The sequence below is a fragment of the Tyto alba genome, unplaced genomic scaffold (genome assembly GCF_018691265.1).
Source record: "Tyto alba isolate M040663 unplaced genomic scaffold, T.alba_DEE_v4.0 Super-Scaffold_2, whole genome shotgun sequence".
NCBI classification, from domain to species: Eukaryota; Metazoa; Chordata; class Aves; order Strigiformes; family Tytonidae; genus Tyto; species Tyto alba.
In genome coordinates this window covers 16,867,637-16,891,566 of record NW_024881282.1, presented here as the reverse complement: position 1 = coordinate 16,891,566, position 23,930 = coordinate 16,867,637, and the positions used below count along the sequence as shown (strand labels likewise).

The window sequence follows — 23,930 nt, the reverse complement described above, 5'->3', positions numbered from 1 at the left end:
GAAAATGTTCTACTTTACAGAGTTTAAGCGACTGGTAAATCAACATCCCACACACTACCTAAACCAAGCTGACATTTGTCACAAAGTTTCTTGTCCATAAATTAAAAATCAAATACATTATCACAAGCTGAGTTTTTCTACAGTAGTTAGTATGGTGAGAACTCTTCTCACTTCTTTTGTGAAAGGGTTAAAATAATTTCATATGCATTACCTCTCTTGCCAAATAATGTCCACAATTACTTGCATTAACAAATTTACAGTACAGTGCGCATTTTCCCAAATGATTCAAGAGTTCATCCTAAACTGATCTAAAGAAAAGAAAAAAATCACTGGTCTCAGTAATTCTTCAAAAACAAGGAAACTGAAAGCCTGATTTAAATCTACAACAATAACCTGTCATATAAAAAGCACAACACACAATACCTAAAGACGACATCTTCCTTTTCTACCATCACTATCTTATTTAGTACAATATCTGAACAGAGGAAAAAAGGTGACAAACTGTTGCATACCTGTAGAATTTTTGTAGAACTGTCTCTATTTACACTGCTAAGAATAGCTTCATTGTGTGGCCTGCCTTCACCTTCGAAGAATGCTATGTCTTGCAGTAATTTCATTTTTCAGATATTAATAATGCAGCAAAAGTAATATGAAAAGAGGTGGCTTCTTACTGGTCATAAGTAAAACAAAAATAGATAGCACAGATTAAGAATTGACACAAAATTTTTATGTGCACCAAGTCTCCTTGTTGCATGCCACCACACAATTTAAAAGCATATTTCTCAAAACTTTCAGCTGCATGATACTCTTGTATATTTGCACTGCATATTTCGTTCACTGGTTGAACAATAAAGGAATGTAAGAACTAGGATATTGGAGACCTCAATCAAGATTCTGTTAGATAACATCACAAGATGAAGTACTTTGTATTTAAACAAGCATTTAGAAAACAAAACAAAACAAAACCAACAACAAAAAAACCCTCAACAAACAAACGTACTGTGTAATATCTTGCCCACAGAGAACTCTTTGTCCTTGTAGCTATTCCAGAAACAGATTTATGGTGGATTTGCTCTCAGAAATACACTGTACCTAGCAACTACAGAGCAAGAGCACCACTCAGTGGAACTATCAGATAAAACAACAGTGGTGGTGGTAAAGTCAAAGTTATATCTTCATAACACAGCAGTAAAAAGAGTTCCAGGTAATTCTATCAAGACACACACACAAAAAAAAAAATCTTCTTCAGAAAAATTTTAGGTGAAAATAATGCTATCTTAGTTCATATTACAGAGACTATATTTTAAAATTTTATCCTTAATACTGCTTATTTGCTGGCTCACTTTCCCACATACAAAGTTTTCATTACTATCGCATTTCTTTTCCAAAAACACAAATTATCATTCCAAAAAGGAAGACACATGGCCATAAACAAAACCTCTTTAAAATTTGAAACCTGGCATTTTTTTATTTAATTCACAAATATTTATGTAAAGTTACATCATGTGGAAAACAACTGCACAACCAGGTGCTGACACACGTTATTTCTTATACATAATGACAAGAAGTTCCTTTCTTTGCTTATCAAAAGATAGAAAAGATGCATACAAGCTGCTGACATCTAAATTACTTCAAGACACACTATGCTAGTTGCGGAACTTCATGTACTGGAAAGCCACAAATTTTGTAATGATACATTTTATACTCCTCTGTATACACTGCAAAGCTTGCCACCATGCATTCAGATTGTGGATAGAGTGACTTGCTCTAATAGCTGCCTCTTCTGTTAATATATACTTGGATCTCTGATGAAAGAGGGAGAGGTGGATGAAGTCACCGTGGATAAAGGTGGATAAAGGACCCATGCTCAGGCTGTATTTGTCACTAGCTTGTCTCAAACTGGTCATCTGGATACCGAGTTTTTCCAGATCACTTTATTACAAAAGCACCAATTTAATTTCATCAGGTACACATTGGAATCATGAGCATCTCCAGAATAACCACCATTTTTCTCTCTATGGGTAAAAACATGGAAGCCTGTTTGTATCAGATCTCAAAGTGTTACTTAGTGTCACCAGGTCACATTCACAAATTAAACGCACACAGCTGCTGAGTGCAGCTGCCCAGAGGGATGTGGAAACATTTCCTTTATGGTAAGAGGTCATGGCTGATGCTATCAACAATTCTAGGACAGGTTGGCAGGAGCCTCTCTTGCTACTGAAGAAATTAAGAACCAAATGTTGTGTCTAAATCGCCTTTTTAATTAACTAAATATTTAGTTCGTTTTCACTGCTTCACCTATATTTCTGCTATTTCACTCTTGCTCTGATACCAAATCTTCCTTTGAAATTCAGCTTCATGTTGCTATTTGGAAATCCTAGAGCAGGCAATCAAAAAGCTACATGACAAAAGCAGAATAGCAATCAAAACATCATCGATAGGATGAACTACAGATAATTTTTCCCTAAATTTAGCCTGCTAAGGTTGAAATAGCTAAGAGTAAGCAACAATATATACTGACAGCCTAAAATTGACTCTATACCTCTTACAACAGCAGTGACTAAGTACACAAAGCAAAGAACACTCAATGCACCAGGTAAAAGAAACAATTTGTTTGTGATGCTACTCACAGAACGAGCAATAGATCAATTGACAATGAGTTATCCACTATTTCAGCAATTTAATGTGAGGGAAATAGGAAAGGAACAGTAAATAAGTAAAAAATACAAGAAAAGGAAGCAGTAGAGATGAGATTCTTTTTTGAATAAAGCCAGGTAATACTGAAGTTAGGAGATTTTTTCCTAAGAACTAAGAATATATTTCCTTACAAAGTTGAATGCATTTTATCCCAAAATTAAGAAGTAATGCAAATACAGGTTTCTAAACCTAAATATAAAATTAAACCTCTACTCTTCAAAATTGTTTCCTAATTTCAGAAGGAGAGTTTAACACATTTTGTAAGACTTGTCAGCTGGACATCAGCAGCGTGTCTTTAAAATGCCAGCAGAGGATGCAAGAAATCCCTACGTCCATATATACCATGTATAAATGACTTTCAATTTCTCATTTTCCAATAAAAGCTTAAAATACAAACATATGAACGTTTTGATTTTCACTATATACCAGTAGAAACAGGAAAGCTTTTTAAAATGAGTGATTAGAGAGCCTTGCGGTAAGGCCTGTGGCAAGCCCAGTCGAAGCGTTTCCAAGGGTACTGGGTGCTAATTTTTTTTCATAGCAGCCTGTATAGCACCGTGGTTTAGATCTATGCCTAAAAGTGTTGATACCACACCACTATCAGCAGGGTTTGCACAGTGTCAAGGCCTTCTCTGTCACTCTGCCCCCTCCAGCAAATCAGCTGAAGATGTGCAAGGTGCTGGGGGACACAGCCTGGACATCACTTTGGGGTTTTTTTTTGTTTTGCTGGGGAGAGCAATGACAAAAGCACAAGCCTTGAGCTTTATCTATCTGGGACCTGCATTAGTGTAGTCCCTTCAGGGGTGTATCTGTTCCAGCACAGCCTTACCCACGGGATAGAGTTCCTGTCACAAAATACACAACTGCTCTGGTGTGGGGTCCTCCATGGGCCACAGTGTGGCCTCATATGTTGACCACTGTCTTCAGAGCAGACGGAGGTCAGTCACAAAGAACTTCACTTTGGATTGCAGTAAAGTTTCTGTGCATCTTGGCTAAACATGTCAATCCAAAAACATACACTTGTAATAAACATTAAAGAGGTGTAAAGCAATCAGAGAAAAAGTTAACCAGGCAGGGTTTATTTGAATCTTTACTACACACGTTATTTTGTAGCATAAAACGCTGGGCAAATTAGAGACTGTGAAGAGAGATTTTCTAAGAATACAGCTATTACTATCATATCTGGTTAAACATTTGAGAAGATTCTCAAAAACTAAAATTCCAGCAAACTGTAAATCCCAGAATGTTTCTGCTTTAATCTAGTCATGCATCAATGAACATGTGTGAACTACATGATCCCCATAAAACTTTATTTAAAAATGTATTTTCCTACAATTCTAATTTATAAGTTGGGTCCTGAAGCTCACTAATATAGTCAGGTTAGTGCAACATGTCATTTAAACAAACAAGCCAACAACTAAAGTTTGTGAAGTTTAGTCTTTTACCAGGGGCAACTCAAATGTTCTCTCCCCACAATCCCCTCTCTCTGAGGATTACTGCACACTCACAGTGAATCTCTGATGCCAGTTTGTTACAGTATAGGGCCTGCTGCTGACACACATAATATCCATGCTTATGGACAAGAGAGTAACACTCAAAGTTCACAGGGGGATGGATCTGACTGTCCCCAGTTAGAAAGTTGTCCCTGCTTCTACCTGACAGACAGCAAACCCATAATTAAAATATCTGCAGATGCTGGTCCTGCTCGTATCACAGCAGGATTCATGACCTTGTTTTTCCAGGGTTCTGCTTTTCTAAACTGGAAATATATCCATATCTGGCATAACAGAAAACACCAAATAAACAACGAGGAGTGCATCTAACAATAAAAAAAAGCAACTACACAATACCTTCATACACTCTTCTAATTACACTACCTTTCTAGGACACAGATTGGTTCCCTGGGAAACATCAACATGTTCAGCGTTTAAACATTACAGAATCTGCTTTGGTCACCATAATGCATTACCTGGTAAATTAGTCTTCATAATATCAATGCCAACTTGAAGCTCAGGCTCAGCTGCAAGAACTGCATAATCTCCTTGATGAGAGACATTGAAGTTGTAATTTGAACAGATACTGAATATATTATTTGCCAAGAAAGGTTTTCCTTTTGATGTCCTTTGCAAGTGTATTTCATTCCAAGGTATGCACAACTTTTCTGCAATTAATTTCCGCATCAGGAGGCGACCAACCTATGAAATAAAATGGAAGTGATTCATATAGAACTATTATGCTATGTGCAAAATATCTGTGGCTGCTAGAAAACCACCTTTCAAAAAAAAATGTAGCTTTATCATTGCAGATATAAAGTAACAGTATATTTTAGTTAAATCATTTATATTTCTCCCTTTTATGGAAATCTGTGTCAAGTAAATTTAAATGGGAGTTCACCAGATGTGAGTATAGATATGTTATCACTATTAGCACAGAGACAACCTGAGAGAGACTCAATAAAAGCTGTCCCAGCCTAAAAGAATCACATAAAATAATTATTTCTCTACCTTATTTACTTACTTAGGATACTTTATTGCACAGATGGATATTTTTTATACCACAATGAACAGTAAAGTGTCTCAACAGCTTTCCTTTCAGTACATTCATTCATTTACTTGGGCACTAAATGAAATACTTTAGAGCTAAAAATGATGAGTAACCTCTTATAAACTAATTAGCAGGAGTCTGTTATTACTACCTCACTGTTATGTGAGATTTAAAACCTGAATTATGTAAAAGTTTTATTCTCTTACACATTACGCTACTGTCTTCATGTACAGTCTCCCAGAGTACACTGATTTTGTCTAACTTGAAATCATGACATGAAATTTATGAAGTCTTTCATAATAGGTACTAAAAGCAGGCTGCAAACAACCGTTTTTTCCTCCTAAGGGAAGGTGTAAGTAGAGATGGCTTCGTAGTGCGTTTGCTTCCCTGAAATGCCCTTGTAAACAGATTCTCCTACAAGAAGTCGGAAACGCGGGCAATACTGAACCTGCTGAGAGACACTCGCGTCCCCACGGGACAAGGCCCGCGAGTGGCGGCCAGCGGGGGCCCCTCAGCGGAGCGGCGTCCGCCCACGCCGCGAGTGACCCCCCGCAGCCGCCACCGCCCGCCCGCAGCAGCGGGGACGAAGGAGACGGAAGGCTCCGGACAACGCGGGTCTCCGAGTCCCGCCCGTGGACTTAAGGCCGCCAGCCCTGAGGGAGGGGAAGTCGTCCCCAGCCGTGCCCTCCCCACCCTCCCGTACCAAGGCGGCTTTGGCATCGCGGGCAAAGACAAACTGGCCGATGCGGTCCTTCTCCTCGGGCTGCACCAGCCGCGCCGCCAGCAGCCACTCCCGGCGGCCGGGGCGCCAGGCCGCGCAGGGGAAGGCCCAGCGCGCGCTCCCCATCGCGCCGCGTTCCCCAGCGTCGCCCGACGGCGGCGCGGCCGCAGCCCCGCCTCAGCGCCACAGCCTGCGCGTGCGCCCATCGGTGGGCGGGAAGGAGGGAGCGACCCGCTGTCGAGGCACGATGGCCAATCCGATGTCAGAATGCCCCGTGATTGACAGGGGAATGCGCCAGGAAACGACTTATCAGGGGAAAGGCGGCGCTTGCGGCGGAGCTACACCCGTGGTGTCGTCAGAGAGCGCAGAGAAGAATCCGCGCGATGGGGGGGTGGGCGGGCTTCCATCTGGATTGACGGCCGGGGGAACTATTCCGAGTGCAAGAAGCGGGAGAATGACACCGGAAGTAGCCAATCTGCTGGCGTTACTGCGGCAGGGGGGAGCCAGACTGGTCGGAGAGCTGCTGGTGTTGGCTGCAGGTGGGTGCGCGCTGTTCGGAGGGAGCGCTAAGGGAGGGGGGACGGACGACACTAACTCTTCGCCGGTTACGGAGAGGCAGTGGCGCGGGAGACCGCCGCGTCCCGTGGCCGGGCCCCGCGGTCGCGCTGAGAGAGGAGGGGAAGCCCCTTTGCACCATCCTTCCTGTCCTGTCAGAATTAGTCCTCCCTTAGAATTAAGGGAGCCGCCGCAGGGCGCATGCGCGGCGCCCCTGGGCATGCTCAGTAGTGGCGCTGACGCCGCGGGCCGCCCTCCGGCGGGCGGGGCGAGGGTCAGGGGCGGTGGCAGCCGCTGTCCCCGAGGTTGGGCCTGCGGGGACGGGCCGAAACCGGCACCGGGAGCAGCGGGGGGCCCGGGCGGTAGTGAGCTGATGAGGTTGGGGGTGGCGGATAACCCCCACCGTGGCAACATGAGCGTAATTTCACCGTAGCTTCTCGCTGCTCCCGGCTTTGAACCCCCACCGTGGCAACATGAGCGTAATTTCACCGTAGCTTCTCGCTGCTCCCGGCTTTGTGACAGGGCCGCGTTGGTGCCGGCGGGGGTAGCGGCACCGTTATCGGTTAACGGCAGGCGATTCCCCCGCGGCCTCTGGCCCCAGCGTTGCCGTTAGCACATCCACGCGCCCGAAGAGCCGTGCGGGCCGCTGGCAGAGCTGGCGGGTGCCGGGGGGCGGCCCCTCCCCTGTCCCTTCCCGGGGCTCGCGGCTTGTGTTGCCTGGGAAAGAGGAGGCAATTGTTCACACACCCGGGTTTGATTCTGGCTTCTAAAGAGAATGTCCAAACAAAAGCCTTTTATATCCCGTGCTCTTTGTTGTGCTAAGAACTGTAGTGGTTGTTAGGACTGGAGTCCCGTGTGCCCGCAATTACAGGCCATCTGTAAAGCATCAAAAGGTAATAATTTTGTTTCCCCTGTCGTTTTGAAGCTGGGCCATGGCTAAAAATTTAGGGTCTCTTTAAAAACCTATGACCCTCCTTTCTGTTGCTTACCTTTAGAAATATTTATGCTTTAACTTTGCTATATTGACCACAAATGATGCAATGATAATTGAAAACTACATTATTTCAGGTATTTCTTAGAATCTTTGTTGTTGCTTAGCATTCACAGCTCCCTGTTAATGTGAAAAAGTGCTGTTTCTACACAGGCCAGAGGTCTTTTTGCCTAAAATAAGTCTCAGTTATAACTGCGTGTAGGTTGGTCTTTGCAATATATTTTAAACACGGAAGTAACATTAGGGGAAAAAAAAATACGTTTCAGCTAGGAATCAGTAGTGTAATTCACTTATTTTTAAATAAGATTCCCATTTTTTCTTCATTGATTAGTCAAGCCAAGGATGTCATATGTGCTCTTTTATGTATTATCCAGAGACAGACAAAGTTAACTGACAGCAGAGGATGATTTAGCACAGTCAAGTCCCCAGGAAAATACTATTCACCTATATCAAATTGTCGCTGAGATTTATGTTTCAAGCATTGTATTCTGCACACTTTGAAGAGGTAATTGTGGCTATATTTACTGTTATGTGAAAATACTAATGGAATGTGGATCTTGCCTGGTTCCAAAAAACCCCTCAGGTTTGATTGATAGATTTGCCTTGTCCATGCTTTCTTAGAGAGATGTAAACATGTAGCAGTTTTTTTCACTATAGGATTTATTGATTTTTTTTTTTTTAATAAGCATCGTGTAAGTGCAAACTGAGGTTCAAGATGCAGTGTATAGTATGTAATATAATTATTAATAGATTTGGTGTAAACCCACATTTACATTATTCTATAATTATGCTCAATATTGCATGTATGTTTTGAAAAAAACACATTTTAATCACATACAGAAGTGACAGACTACAGAACCCAGTAAAAGGAGTAATTTCCTCTTCCAGAATTTGCAGTTACTATTTTTGCCAGAATTGGAAGTACAGCATGGCATTTTAATTCCAATTTTTTTTTTTCTGAAAATAAAAATTACAGTTATTGAACTTTTTTTTCGCTAAGGAAATAACTTTCAAGGGAACTTGATGAATTTGAGAAATTTAGCTTTAAGATAAAAATCTAATCAGTTTGATTTCTTCTAAGTGATGATTTGCTTTATCTTATTGAATTCATGTTTTTTTGAGAGGCTATGCAATTAAAGATCGCTGCTTGCAGAGAGGGAATCTTCCACTTTTGGAACACCTCCAGGAATCAGTGCAATTTCGCTGCTTCCTACTGGTACCATGTTGGTTTTTTTCCATGCTGTTTTTTTTTTTTTTTTTTTCAATCACTTCTGAAGAACCCAAAGCTTTAAAGTCTCTGTGTAACTTTTCCTTATTAGAATACATGTCTCAACATGTATTATAGATAAATGCCACTTCTGTGGATTAAATGTCTCAGAATGTCACATGCATTTTTTTTGATTGTGAAAAATGATTGACTGAATATTAGTTTTCTTTGAAGTTCAGCTATTTATGGAAAAGCTGTGAGACTCAGTTGCATTGAAATTTCCAGACAGGAACCTGAAATTCTGTTACTGTCTGTTTTCAATCTTAGTCAATGACAGTCAAAACAATAACGCAATATAAAAGTACAGTACTTTGTACTTAGTATTTATAATTTAATTACATTTCAATCCACTCCTGTATTTTTAGTCAGCAATTAGAAGTGACACCAAATCCTTTAGATACCTGTTCCACTCATATTCATCTTGCTGAACATTAAAGTAGGTACTGTTAAATTGGATGTGTAGTGGTGAATGGTGTCTTTAAAAATAATTAAAAAATTAATTATTTGTCCTAGTCTGCATAGATAAAGAGTGAAAATACCAAATAATCTTAATGGCTATGTGGTAGACTTAGTAATATAATAGTTACATTTAATATTAGATTTTAAAATGCTGACCTTGACTTTTTCAAAACTTACATTAATTATACAGTTAAACTTTGTATGAGAAAAAAAATCTAACACTTCTCTAAGGGAATGTATACAATTTCTTTATCTTTGTTGGTCTCTACTTTACATACCTAGGAAGAAATAATTATGTTGCAAAATATCAGCATTTAAGATTTTTTAAAAATCCTGATACCTAGTAAGACATACTATCCAATCTGGGAGAAAGCTAAGTGACAAAGGTAATGTTCTCTTGAAGAACAATTTATTTCTCATAAGATACCTGCTAAGATGTATTAAGAATTAGTATTTTTTTTTTTTTTAGTTGGTGAGAGAATGCTGTAGCACAGCTATATTGTGCTTTGAGATAAAGCAGATAGTTTTACAATTGTTTAGTAAAGTACCAAATAAAGGTTGAGTTTAGACTGGTTTTGCCAGCTGTGTTGCTAGAAGAGAGAACACCTACACACAGCATGTTATCTATACTGTCTGAATGCTTACATGTCTCAGGTAAGCTTGGTGTCCATTGCGCTGGGAACAGTCTCGGGCTTCGGTCCCATTACAAAGGTTCAGTCATGTTTACTGTAAGGCTGGCATGGCCCTAATGTGCATTTTCTGACAAAGTGCTAATTTATGTACACACAATACTTATGTATGCTTATACTTTCACAAAACAACATTCCCTAGGCTATTACAAAGTCACATAGATTTGTATATATATTTTTATTTTACTGTTACAAGGTGATCAAAACAATTTGGTGTAAGTCTTCTCCCGTGTCATTCTGTACCCTGTTTCCTCATCTGAGTGTTTGTGCTCCATTCTTATTACATAGGACCTTGCATTCCCTTGTTTAATAAATCTTCCTCTGTTAGTCACTTAGAATTAATTGCACATTTTAAATCATTCTCAACTTTATTAGCACATTTAAACTTCTGTAACCATTTTTATCCATCAGTCACAGTACCTAAGGCGATTTTGACTGTTGGTTTAGCGAAATCTTTTCAGCAAAAGTGTTTATGAATATAGGTACTTTGTATAAGTATGTTCTGATTGATGCTTGGTGAGAACTACAGTAGACCCTGCACAAACGAAAGTTCATCTCTGCTCAAAGTTCACTTTGCAGTTCTGTTTGCTTTGCTATTTCAAATGTAGTGGAATGGATATGAACACCATTTCTATGAGGCATATTGCAGTGGTTATGATATAAGTGTATGCCTGTTGAGATATTCTGAAGATGGCTATCCTGGATGCTTTTGGAATCCTATATAAGTTTAACAATGTGCTGTGTTTACAGTCTTTTAGTGTAATATCTAGGATTCTTATTCAGGTTATGAAATTGATGTTCAAAAGGGCAATTGGACTTTCTGAAGGATAAGTATAAACAAATAAATTACACATTTCAACTTCTTCCACATACAGAATTTTAAGTACATCTAAGAAGGATTGTTGATGGTGCCAATTAAAATCTTTGTAAATATGCTATGCCTTATAACTATGTTTGGAAAGGGAACTTTAGCATTGGTGAAGTAAAAGAATTCATATAGAAATTCAGTGATTGTTTTTGGTAGCTGTTTGCTTGGTATACAGGTACTGAGGTCAGTTAGACATTTTCTTGTCGCTTTTTACCAATAGATTAGATACTGCTAATAGGAATGGGTGTATAGTTTAGATTTTGCCTATGGGCTTATCAGACTTCTCAGTGTGGTTATCTGACATCTGGGTCAACGAGCTTCTTATGTTCTAGGCTGCTCCATTCCTTACTGTCTTGGGAAAAGGACAGTGTTAAAACGGAAGGGTCTTGTGAACAGCAGAACTAATGAGGTCTGGGTCCTATTAGCAGACTTTGTGACAGACCATAAGAATGCTCTTACCTTCAGAGCTGCCAGCTGGTCCCTTAGTTCATCCACTGTAATGACTAAAATTAGTTTACCAATGCCCTTCTATTCAACTGCTAGTTGCATTGTGTCCACACATAGGCTGGCCATTTGTTGCCGCTTAACCATCAGGTGTGCAGAATGCCTTGCCCCTCAACTGGAGATCTGTACAGATAGCTTTGAGACACACATACATGTCCCTAAGCATGTATTATGTGGGGTTCACCTTAATAACATCGAAGTCTGTATCAAATTTCACTGTAATGGCCAACAGGCCATTTGTTTAATGTGACCTTCAATCAGAAAAACAGGGCAAATGTATTAACATTAAGAGGGTTGGTTGGAGGGTTTCAGGGGGGTTCAGCATGCAAGCAGAGTTTTGTCACGTGGTAGGGTAGCTTGAATTTGGTCACATCAGAGAACATATTTGATCTCACCTCAGACAATACCCAGTCACATATGTCAGTACTTGGTCTGGTATGTCACATTACAGGAGATTCTGGAAAGCTAGTTGTGTGACAAGTGCCCAGTGGGTCAGATGATGGAAGAGGGCTTGAGTATATAGTCTTTGCCTGCCATAAGAAGCTGTATGACACACAGCCATATGTTAAGAAACAAAGTAGGAGATCCCAGTTCTAATGAACCATCTACTGGAGTCTGGTTCATGGTAATCCACATAAAGACAAGATTTTGTAATTGGAATCCTGGGGGAGTAAGTGGAGAAAATATAAGGAGGCTTATTGCCCAGCTTTCCTGAACTCCAGACCTATGCAACATACGTCTGCCCCTCCTATGTTTTCTACCCTTTTGTCAGTAACTTGATCAAGTATTTATAACTATTAATTCATAAGGCTTTGTAGAAAAAGCATGGAATAAACGCCTGATGGCCTTGTTTAACAGAACAAGTTTTAGCTGAATTGTTAAGATATTTTGGAGGGCTCTAAAATCATCAACAGATCCAGCAAAGTGGTAAATTAGTACCAAAATTCTAAAATAAAGCAGGAATTGGCTACGAGGGAGATGAGAATTGAATTTTTTAATATGTATTTTTTTAATGGAGTGCAGAGGAGTGTGAATTAGGCTAAGCCATAGCACAGTATTCATTAGTATTTTCCTTAATGATAGACAAAAATCATTAGAGGTACACTGTTGAAATTTGCTTTTAATAAAAAATAAAGAGGCACTGCTGTTACAAATTAGGATTAGGATGCACTGGATGACCTGCAAATTGGATTAGTGAGACACTGATGAGATTTTAACCATAATGCTGTACAACAAATCTAATATCAGTGAAAGAAATATGAGATCAGATTGGCATGGATGAAGAGAAAACTGCAAAAAAAAATAATAAGGAAGACAAAAATTTAGTCTTATAAATGGACCTTGGAACATTTGACAATTGTTCATTCTAAAAAAAGTTTAATGAGAATATCAACACTCTTGATAATTATTAGCATGAATAAATATACAAAGGAAAATGAACTCAAATGCCAATTTTGACAGAAGAATAAATATATGTAAACATTAATAAACTGATTCTGTAGTTAAAAGAAGGTTTGCAGTCTTGGCACCAATGTACTGGGATAGTCTTTCTGTGGAAATAGTGCCAGTAAAAGAAAACTTTCTGAAACAGATTGCTTTTATGAAAGTGATCATATGATATCTTTGCCTAAAATAGCAGAGATAGACTTGATGACATTAGATGTTTCTGTGTTCATTATACAAAGACGAATATTACTGAAATTGGTAATTTCACCTACAGAAAGCAAGCTTTAAGTTGGAGCTTGCTATAGAAATTAAATGTAAAAGGAGAAAGATGTCTACTATCTATTATCAATTCCAGAATTTTGTGAAAAGGTTTACATTTCCTTCAGAAGTATTACATCATGCCAAATAAGCCTTGAAATTCACTTTTTTTTAAAAGTTTCATTCAAATGTGGGAAACTAATTTTACTGAAACAACTCTGCTTTTGAAGATTCAGTCTGTTGAGGAATGGGTTTTTAAATTCATAATAACAGGGTATTCTATAGAATTCTGACATACAAAAAAGCTTTGATTTATGGAAGTTTATGAGGCCATACATTATCAGAATAAAAGGTGGTCTTGTTCTTCTGTATTTTCCTAGTTCCTCAGGCTTAGAATGGAAAGAGTGAATACGTGAGATTGTCTGGCCATGGGAAGGAGAAGATGCCTGCTCCAAGGGTGCCAGTGCTGGCAGCAAGATCAATGGATCTCTTCTATTCCAGGAGACATGGAGGTCTATTTGTGGTTGGAGCTACCTGACTAGATAAAGTATAGATCAGTCTGCTATGAAAGTGCCTCCCATGAAGAAGACTACCTGATGGCTTAGTTTGCTCTGAATGTGTCATGTTATCAGATAAGCCTTTTCATGAAATTGAAAACGAAACCAGATTTTTATGGTTTCCAAGTTTGGCTTGGAATTTTTTATCCCCTTATTTGTCAATTCAGGTGGGCCATTATCTGTTGCTAATTTTAATTAGAATTGTGGAAGCAAAATCCCGCAATAGAAAAACTTGAATGTTTCCTTATGTTTTAAAATAGGCAAGCTTGACTCAAATTTGCAGTAAGGGCAGTTTATGCATCTCTAGCAGTATAAATAACTCTTTAAATAGGTGTAAATGAAATATACTCATGTTTAAAGTTTCTTTGTGTTGGCAAAGTGGAGTAAAATATTTTTATTGCAAAAAATAGCGAAAGCCAATTTACTATACAAACAATGCACTTCAGTATAGGGATTTTGATCAAAAAACCTTGGCCGCTGAAAGGGAGATTGCACTGTCTTAAATTGAAATTTGTTCTGAAGCCACTTAATTTACACCACTGTAAATGAAGCTCACAGTGTGCAGCATAAGCTGTAAGCAAGCATACAGCTTCCTTGCAAGACTTACGAGGTGCAAGACAGAATCAGTATCAATTGCCTAAACACAGTTGCACTGTCACCAGACCATCTCTAAATGACCCTATTTGGTAAGGTCTAGCAATCCTGTGATTAGGCCAGGCTGTTACTTTAGTCTGGAGTGCCTAATGGGAATCTACTTAGAAAGCAGTGTAGTAGCTCTGTCTCCCTTCCACTGTAACCTGTAGAAAGACTATTGGTCTGCATTGAGTCTGGGAGGTTATAGTATGCTGATGAGGATGAGCCTTTTGGAATCTAAAAGTATGTAACAAAGTTTTTCTTTTCCATCTTCATTTTACATGAAATTGTAAGAGTTTGTTTTGTTTTGAGTATAAGCCTAGGGCTAGTCTTTCTCTTAAATGACCATTAAAAATTTTAACACACTCCTTGGTGTGCTTCCTGTGGACTTTATTGAAAAAATTCCTACAGGTGGGTACTATTTGTAGAGTTGTTCTTTGATATATGTTAGATATTTTACTTTTCAAAGTGTGCTATGTGTATATATTTTGCAAAGTAGAAGTTTCATTATCAAATTAAATTGAATGTAAAAATCACAGCACAAATTTGTAACTGTGCATAGGACTTACAAACCAAATTCAATGCTGGGAATTGTTTTCTTTGTTTTATGGTATCTTGATGATTTTTATTTTTTAAAAAACAGTAAAACTGTAGAATCAATTACTTTCATTTCCTTTTCACTTTCAGGAGTAGATTGAAGAAAACATGGCCAATCAACGGGATTACATTAGCAGACCTATTTGCAATGGAATTTCTGTTCCTGAAAATAAGATCAATTCCTTAGTGGCTGAAGGTCATGGACAACAAATTCTAAAAGTACTACAAAAATTCAGAGAACAAAATATATTTTTTGACTTCAAAATTCTTGTGAAAGATGAAATAATTCCTTGTCATCGTTGTGTACTGGCAGCATGCAGTGATTTTTTCAGGTAAACCTAATTTTGGCTTGAGCTTGCAGGAAATGGATTGTAAGTTGTCTGGGAGGGAGGGAAGGTATAATTACATAAATAAAATCATCATAAAAAATAAATCATCATAACTTACATATGTTGCAGAGTTTTGAGCAAAGCATTCAAACATCATATTAAGGATTGTAAAAAGAACCAAAACTACAGTGTTAGCTGTGTAACCATACCCCAAATATATCTGTTTATATTTCCAAAGCTACATGAAGACTCTGAATTTGAGATTCAGACAGCAGTCTATACTCTGAAATACAAATATCAGACTCTCTCTGTGTAACAGTTATTAACAAGAGCCATCAAATTCATAAGTTGTCCTGGAATGCAAGGCCCATTTATTACCTTCAGAGAATAAAAAGTACCTAGATGCACTAGACAAATTTTAAAATGAAACACCTTTTGTCTTCCTTGGCCTTTGGACTTACCTTAGTTTTGGTTTCATTATGTAAACCCAAGATTCAGCAATATTTTGCTCTCTACTTGTTAGCTTTTAGAATCAAAGCCTTTGCCTAGATTGCTCTCCTATTAGTATTGTTCAGTTGCTGTTTTACACTCTAATTAGAGATTTGTATCATAGCTCTTGGGTTAGCGAGGAAAGGATTTTAAGGATCATCATTTAGTATGTAAAAAGGTCTTTGGGAGATAACTGTCTTACTGTAATTTTTTGTTCTTGTTTAGGAGGTCAGACAAGTACCTGCTTTACCTGATGTTCACTTCCCAAAGAGTATGCTATACACAGTGATTTTTTTTTTTTTTTTACTCTTCAGCTTTATAGAAGTATGGGATTTTAAAAATCATATACAGATACTAATTGTATAATTGAGCTATGATATAATACTCTTAATAGGAACTATCTATAATATATTAATAATCCAGATTATATACCTAGTATTTGATGATTTAGCTAAATCTTTCTCCAGTATCATCTTTCATCAAATTCAGAAGCGGTTGCTATCACAGCCTGATGCTTGGGCTCTGGGAGGGTAGGGCAAGTGATGATGTAGCACTATTCTGTTACTAGCACTTACCAGCTTGAAAAACTTCAACTATTTTATCTTGCCACGTTAGACTGTGTGAAATAGTTAAATGTTATTACATATTTAGTAATAAAGTCGTGAAAGTTGTAATAAAATTTGCACAAATTTACTGATCAGTAGTTTGTTCCACGATTTCAGCTTTTGTCTTTGTATTCAGTCACAGTCTACTTTCTGCACAAGTTTCATTGCGTCATGTGATCCTAAGTCAAAACTTTATTTTTTCCTGACATCTGCCTGTACCCATACATCTATCTGTCAACTCTAAAGGAAGAATTAAGTTTACTTATGTTTCTTCTCTTTTACCCCTTACCTGCTTTTATTACTTTAGAATGCACCCATCATCCATCCTGCCATTTGCTCAGCCTGCAATTTGGAAGGCCTTTTTTTGCTTAATTTTCTGTATTCATCCACAGTGCATGACTGAAACCACGGGGCTTTTTTACTATGTATTTTTTTAAATCAGCCTTTCTTTCTCAGGCAGTTGAAACTGATGCTGTCTCCAACAATTTCACATTTTCTCTCACATCGAGAGCTGCGGACTTCATTGCTATCTGTGAAAATCCATACAAAACAGAGGGGCTGCTATAATTTTTATGAGCCATCACTTTGAATATGTTCTTATCACCACTCCTTTTTCTTCAACCATATCAAGAAAATGCATTGTTCTTACTTATGAGAACCTCCACATTTTAGACCTATACAGCCTGCCCACCTTATTATATGCCGATTGTCTCCTTCCTCTCACATCAGTGTTCCCTGCTGCTTGCTAAATCTTTAATTTGTGTGTATATCTTCTATATTTTATTCACAGGGCCATGTTTGAAGTTAATATGAAAGAACGAGATGATGGCAATGTTACTATTAGTAATCTATCACCCAAGGCAGTGAAAGCTTTTCTTGATTACGCTTACACAGGAAAAACAGAGATAACAAATGATAATGTGGAAATGCTCTTCCAGCTGTCATCATTTCTTCAAGTTTCACTCCTTTCCAAAGCCTGCAGTGACTTTCTAATAAAAAGTATTGATCTCGTGAATTGCTTACAGTTGCTTTCTCTATCAGAAAGTTATGGTTCTGTCCGCTTATTTGATCATGCGCTAGATTTTGTACAGCACCACTTTTCCTTGCTGCTCAGATCAAATGATTTTTTGGAGATTAATTTTGAAATACTACAAAAATGTCTTGAGGCTGATGAACTAAATGTCCCTGAGGAAGAATCAGTGTTGAAAGCTGTCCTTCAGTGGACCAAACACAACTTAGAAACACGACAGAAATACCTGCCTAATTTGATTAAAAAAGTGAGACTACACCAGTTACCTGAAAAGACTTTGCAGGACTTTCTACATTCTGAAGAACACTTACTTACGAGTGCTAATTGCTCGATAATAATCAATGACGCAGTTAAAAGTGTGCAGAATTTTAGTGGACTGTTTCCAGATGCACGTCCTTCAACAACAGAAAAATACATATTTGTTCATAAAACTGATGAGGATGGAGAAAACAGACATACATTCTGCTACAATATCAAAACAGATAAATGGAAAGAACTACCACATACGCACATGATTGATCTTCCAGGGTCAAGTTTATCTAGCTATGGAGAAAAAATATTTATAACTGGAGGATGCAAAGGGAGTTGTTATAGGACTGTCAGGCTTCATATTGCTGAACCATTTCATGATGCCACTGACCAAACTTGGTGCTACTGTCCAGTCAGCAATGAATTCTCCATAGTGTCAGCTATGAAAAAACCAAGGACAATGCATACATCTGTTGTAACCTTAAATCAGCTGTTTGTAATAGGTGGAAAGACCAGAGGAGCTCAAGAAACCCGAAGTCTTTTGGATGTAGAATCCTATAATCCTCTTTCGAAAGATTGGAAATCTGTAAGCCAATTACCAAGAGGTATCTACTATCCAGAAGCAAGTGCATGTCAGAATATAATTTACGTCCTTGGCTCAGAAGTAGAGATTACTGATGCCTTTAATCCATCTCTTGATTGTTTCTTTAAGTATAATGCTATGACTGATCAGTGGTCTGAGCTTGTAGCAGAATTTGGGCAGTTTTTCCATGCAACTCTAATCAAAGCTGTTCCAGTGAACTGCACATTGTACATATGTGATCTCTCCACCTACAAGGTCTACAGCTTTTGCCCAGAAACCTGTGTTTGGAAAGGGGAAGGATCTTTTGAATGTGCTGGCTTTAATGCAGGAGCAGTTGGGACAGAAGACAAAATTTACATACTAGGTGGTGATTATGCTCCAGAAGAAATCACAGATGAAGTTCAAGTCTACCACAGTAGTAGGTCTGAGTGGGAAGAAGTTTCACCAATGCCAAGAGCCTTAACCGAGTTTTACTGTCAAGTCATTCAGTTTAATAAATATAGGGACCCCTGGTCATCTGTACTGACAATTTGCTCTGGAGAATTTTGAAACTCCTGAGTCAAAAGAATCTATTTAAATGCACAAGCTTTAGAAGATATTTTTAGGTATTAATTTACAGATGGAAAAATTCATACTATTTTGTTTAAATCTTCAGTTTAAATTGTATGCTATAGAATTGATTTTGGAAGAGTCCATTAAATTGTCATTCATTCTAGTCATTGTACAGAAAGTATTACTTAATTTTATATGCAAGTCTCCTCTGTAATTATCTGAGTAATTTTCAAAATTGTATTACTTTTCAAAAAAGCATAGTCTTGAGGAATTCATTGTGCAATATGTGCCATTATTTCTGCAATATTCACAGTTGTCCCAGTGGAGAAATTGCAGTGAGAAAACTGACTGTGATACCGTTTTCCCTATGTAACTGAAGTTCAACAGAAATCTGCATTAGTGTTGTTTTATTTATATTTTTTATATTCATAAATCTGTAAGAGGAATTGACAGCTTTATCTTATTAGAATGACCTTAGCAAGGGCAAGAGCCAAAGTGACCTTCACAGCATTAAAACCAGATATCTGACTTGAAGAGACTGATAATTCCTATCATCTTACTTCAGCTCTTCAGTTTTACTAGTTTTTCTCCATCCTTGTGCCTTAGTAGTAGCTGTACTTTCTGTTTTCATCACATTAAATGTGGCAAGGTAAACTTTGATAACATATTGCAGAGTGGGCAAGATTTCAACAGGATGGATGATTCATGTGGTATCTTTGCTTCAGTCATGCTGTCAACTAAAGAAAAACCACTTCGGGATGTTTTCTAACAGAAGTCTTCCATCTCTAAAGTCTCCAGGGCTACCTGCTAAGCAGCCACTAGGCTGCTTAGAGCAGCATGCTGTAAAATACATTTTAGTTGTTGCTTCGGTTAACTACGGGAAAAGTTCGTATCTTGTCATACATCAAATACAAAGTTACAAAAATAAATCCCTATATCTAAAGTAAAAATAAATAGTATTTCTGAGGCAAAGGAATTCTTTTGTTTAACTTCTAAAGTTTAAATTAATTAAAACACTTTATCTTGTACTTCATGGTAATATTAGGTGTTAAAATATTACATGGTAAACACTACACAATATATCACTCGATAAACTTTCAGTAGTCATCCATTATAATGTTAAAATTGTAATGGACTTTTAGTATTAATATTAGTCTAGGCATACATTGTGAAGTAAATTTGATCTTCTGCATACAAAGTGGGATGTGTGTCTGACAGGACACTGAAATTAGATAGGCTTCATAAACACATTTGTAATCCTCCAGAGCCTGAAAATTTTCTTTCTTACCAGCTATTTGAATAAGATATTGGAAGCCCTTATGTTCCATATAAGTATTGTTTAAGCAGTAAGGTTGTCTTATGCCAGAAAGAATGGTTCTAAACATCTAAGCACATCTTTCCCGAGCAGTTTAAAAATGAACAAAATTTACTGAGTCATCTAAAACATCTTTCTTATAGCTTGAGATGACCATAGTAAGTTCATTATCACATCATTACTGAGTGTATTTTTTTTGCAAAACTCAAGCTCAATATTAATGCTTAAAGCAAAACATTGCCTAGCAACATACTTCTGTTTTAATTAGTAAACAATGGAAAGTTCCAATTCTGTGATTGACTATAATTTGTTATCGGGTACCTTTATAAATTTAGATAACATTCATTATAAATATTTTCATAAGTATATAAATGAAAATTATGCACATTTGGAGGACATATTAATAAAGTGGAATCCTCCCACTCAATAATTTATTTGTATTAAGATGTGTGTCAGTTCTGTAGAAGTAAATAGCTCGTTGTTACAGTATTACAGGCAACTTCCATATTTATTTTGCTCTTTTCATAGTGAGTCTTCAAATCATATTATAACTGTACATAGCTAGGTAAACTTTGCAATCACCATACTGAAATGCAAGCATTTTTACACTGGAACACAGCTACTTTTTGTTAGTGCAAAGCAAATCTATTGAATAGTTTAGGGGAGATGGAGAATACTATTCATGCTTACTGAAACGGTAGGAGAAAAATAGACATAAGCAAACAGTAGTTTTAGCATTAATAAAGTACTCAAGGTAGCATAGAGACTTCATTAACCATTAATTATTGCAACTTGTCACTTAATTGGAATACAAGGCCCCATTCTCCTTTGCTTGTGTTTTTGTGTTGTTTTTATACCCGAGTAATAGATGTATGCAATTTATGCAATGAGAAAAGTAACATATTATGCCCATAGAACATGGGTATAAATAGCTATGCAAATAGGGAAAGACTAGAGAATTGCGAGGTTTTTTTAATTGCCACTGTCATGACCAAATTGCTGGGTCACATAAACAGCAAGTGAGTCAGTCAGTAATTCAGGTGACGCTCTTTTCTCTAAGTTTTTCCTTACAGCAAATTTTTTTTTGCAGTCTTCCATCCAGCTGCTTGCTGTATGTATAAGGCTCTGGCTTATGACATCAGACAGCACAACGATGTATGTGGCAAATTACTCTATATATAGTAAAAACTGAATGAAGCTTAAATGGAAAACAGACATGCTTCTATAATATTCTATGCTACATTTGCACAGGAACTAATGTCAGTTCCCAGTTTGACAAATCATTCATGGATTTCAAATGGGGTTCAGCTCTCTTACTCAGTGATCAGAAAATAATGTAGTAGTGTCAGTTACTTTGTACCACTGCTTACAGAAAAGTTACTGTGAAATAGTACTAATTTTCTTCAGTTATGTAGGCAAGCCTTTATTACCATTCTCACAGAAGAAAAAAGGTCAGTTGCCGTAATTCCACATAGAAAGAGTTAAATCTGAAAGCAGAACTGAGCACAGAAGAAGCTGTGTTAGAAAGTCATGGTTAAAAACAAGGCTTTATGATAGAATGAAGGGCCTATGTTCGAAATCCTATGATTAATCATTCATGATGTAAGAAATCTCAGCAAAGTCAACTACACTACTCAGAATATGGATTACTTGCATGAGTAACTGCTGTATATTTGGATCAATTAGATTTTTCAGTCTACGCAGCTGTTAGGCAATTTTTAAAAAGTCACAAAATTAGTGCAAAGCAAGTTTTTCTACATCTTTTCTGAATTTTTGAAGCTCACAATACTTTATGAAGAAGTACCTTCCTCTAAAAATAGCCGATGACCAGATTAATGATTACCTATGTTCTCACTGAAATATAGTTACGTTTAAAACATACAAATTGCATGTAAAGTTATAATCTACTATTTGCACTTAAATTATGTAACCAAAACATTTCTAATAGTATTCTATTACATGTCACAGAACATATTATAAGCATGACCAGTATAATATACATGAAGATAATATATATTGTATGGGGGATTTTAATACCCAGTAATTATTTTATTGGATAATCTTAATTTTTAAAGAATGCTATCAAAACATTAGGGCACTTTGGTAATGTTATCATACTGGTTTAGTTGTTATAATAAATATCAATTATTCAGGTGTTTATATTGATTATGTTTGCACAGATCTGATGATTACTCTTATGTACTAATTAATTTATTTTCTAAATACATTTGTAGTAAGTCAGTTTGCTGTTAAAAATTCATTATATTCACAAAATGGAGTAAATTTACTGGGTCAGAATTATTTCTGGTATTACTCCATGAAGAAAGCTGTATACCTCCTCTGATTAGTAGTAGGTAGTAGGTAAGGTATAGGCTATAGAATGTGCTGTCTGCAGTTTGTAATGTAGTCTTAATTGTAGATCCTTCTGTTTGTAGGTGACCAACAGGAGGCAGCATAAGATCTATTTTAATTAAAACAGACTGAAACCAGGGCTACATTTGACAATATTTATAGCGGAACATTATGCTCAATTTACTTTTTTCCCTTTCTAATGTCCAATAAAGCATAAAGATCAGTAACATTTTGCTGCTGCCTGGGCTCTGCTGATACATGGGAAGTATGATACTACATGTTTGCCAAGATGTTCATTCTTTTGTGAAATAAAAGTACTGAGCAACTGAATCCTCAAGTCTGATTTTTTTCCATGTTTCAAAACACAGAGAATCTACAGTGAGGTTAACTGCTTTTTTTTTTCTTTCCTGTTTCAACCGGAGAACATTTCGAATGTTAGATTATAACCACAAATGCAGTTAGCATGCACGAAAACTGCAGTGAGAGGGTTTTTTTTAATTAACCTTGGACTTTGTATATCCTTTGTATATCAATTTGCTGCTCCCACACTAAATTTGATTTAGTCTGCTGAGAAGGTGTAATTTTACCATTATAAAATATTCATTTAAATTGGTATCTTTTTTTACTGGAGCCATCTAGCTCAGACTGATATATAGGGATTTTTTAACAGTTTAAGGGTTGCAAAGGGTGAGGTATTTTGCCTGAAATGGGCTTTGATACTACTTAAAAGTAGCTTTAAATAAAAGGAGATATAAGCTACTAAGTCTAAATGTCATGTGCAAAGGGTGCAGCAATTGCATTAATACAAAGTGAGGGAGCCCTGTGTTGTCTTGTATTCTCTCAGAACTTAATGCTGTGACTTGCAAACCTCTGCATAGATAAAATGGAGTTACAGCAATAAAAATTAACCCTGCCCCACAGCTAGCAAAAGCCACTTGGAGACACGTACAAAATGCTCCATCAGCATTCACAATGTTAAAAGCTTATATCGAACAATAAAGGGATTCACAGCCCAAATCTGAGAGCTGCAGTTGTGTAACCCTGTGCACAATCAGAAGAAAATTGTATATGTATGTTCTACAGATTCAGGGAATTCACCATGGACACGCACAGTTTGTATCTGAAGTACACAGTATGGTGGGGCTTTTCTCATTGTCATCAAACGCAAGGAAGCAGAGTCTGGATTTAATGAATAAAATACACATAAATTATACATAAATTAAGAGTGTTCACATGAATGAAGGTCCAAGGATTTTTGTTAGAAGAAGCTGGTATATACCAAGATTTCTCACCTGTGATCAGTAGCCTCTGTATTAGTGGAATAACAACAGAAGTAAGTAGAAGAAAGTAGAGCTATTTAGAATGATGTGCACTGCTACCCTAGGAAATCATATGCTTCCTAGTTCAAATTAGTCTAATGGACACTAATCACATTTAGTGTTTTTGTGCTTCACAATAAAAGGATACTCAATGAGGTATAATTAGCACTAATTATTTTTGCAGACTAGCAGAGGTTGACTGTTAATGACTTTCACTCTATCATTTCTCTACCTACTTGCACCCGAATCTAGTTTGAACTAGCTTTCAAGACCTTTAGGGCACACTTACATCTTATTTCTGAACAGTCAAAATGCTGGTAA

General features: G+C 37.3%; 2 protein-coding genes across 10 annotated transcripts in view; one reads left to right on the top strand and one right to left on the bottom strand.

The window, feature by feature from the left end:
* AASDHPPT (aminoadipate-semialdehyde dehydrogenase-phosphopantetheinyl transferase) overlaps positions 1 to 6,172 on the bottom strand; it is a 33,072-nt gene extending 26,900 nt beyond the window's left edge. Inside the window, exons 1-2 of one of the 2 annotated variants that reach the window (XM_042792567.1) lie at positions 5,945 to 6,172; positions 4,667 to 4,892 (exon numbers count right to left, since the gene is read on the bottom strand). In XM_042792567.1, the coding sequence (XP_042648501.1) occupies positions 4,667 to 4,892; positions 5,945 to 6,088 (370 nt within the window). In that variant the 5' untranslated portion in view covers positions 6,089 to 6,172. The remainder of the gene's footprint in view (positions 1 to 4,666; positions 4,893 to 5,944) is intronic. The other variant, XM_032990875.2, reaches the window with a different exon arrangement.
* Positions 6,173 to 6,355: 183 nt separating this feature from the next.
* On the top strand, positions 6,356 to 22,620 carry KBTBD3 (kelch repeat and BTB domain containing 3). Of its 8 annotated transcripts, none has more exons than XM_032990973.2 (5): positions 6,356 to 6,501; positions 7,883 to 8,013; positions 13,380 to 13,723; positions 14,877 to 15,118; positions 17,000 to 22,620. In XM_032990973.2, exons 4-5 carry the CDS (start codon positions 14,895 to 14,897, stop codon positions 18,618 to 18,620), a joined length of 1,845 nt encoding a protein of 614 aa, XP_032846864.1. In that variant the 5' UTR covers positions 6,356 to 6,501; positions 7,883 to 8,013; positions 13,380 to 13,723; positions 14,877 to 14,894; the 3' UTR covers positions 18,621 to 22,620. The 8 variants fall into 8 exon arrangements, with proteins under 8 accessions (XP_032846864.1, XP_032846866.1, XP_032846863.1 ...); XM_032990970.2 differs by lacking the exon at positions 6,356 to 6,501 and adding an exon at positions 6,785 to 7,410; XM_032990975.2 differs by lacking the exon at positions 7,883 to 8,013.
* The last annotated feature ends 1,310 nt before the right edge of the window (positions 22,621 to 23,930 follow it).

Excerpts from the sequence above, each read along its gene's own strand:
- KBTBD3 (XM_032990972.2), top strand. The coding sequence starts at position 14,895 with ATGGCCAATCAACGGGATTACATTAGCAGACCTATTTGCAATGGAATT. Across the intron at positions 15,119-16,999 it reads GCATGCAGTGATTTTTTCAG|GGCCATGTTTGAAGTTAATA; the intron begins GTAAACCTAATT and ends TTTTATTCACAG.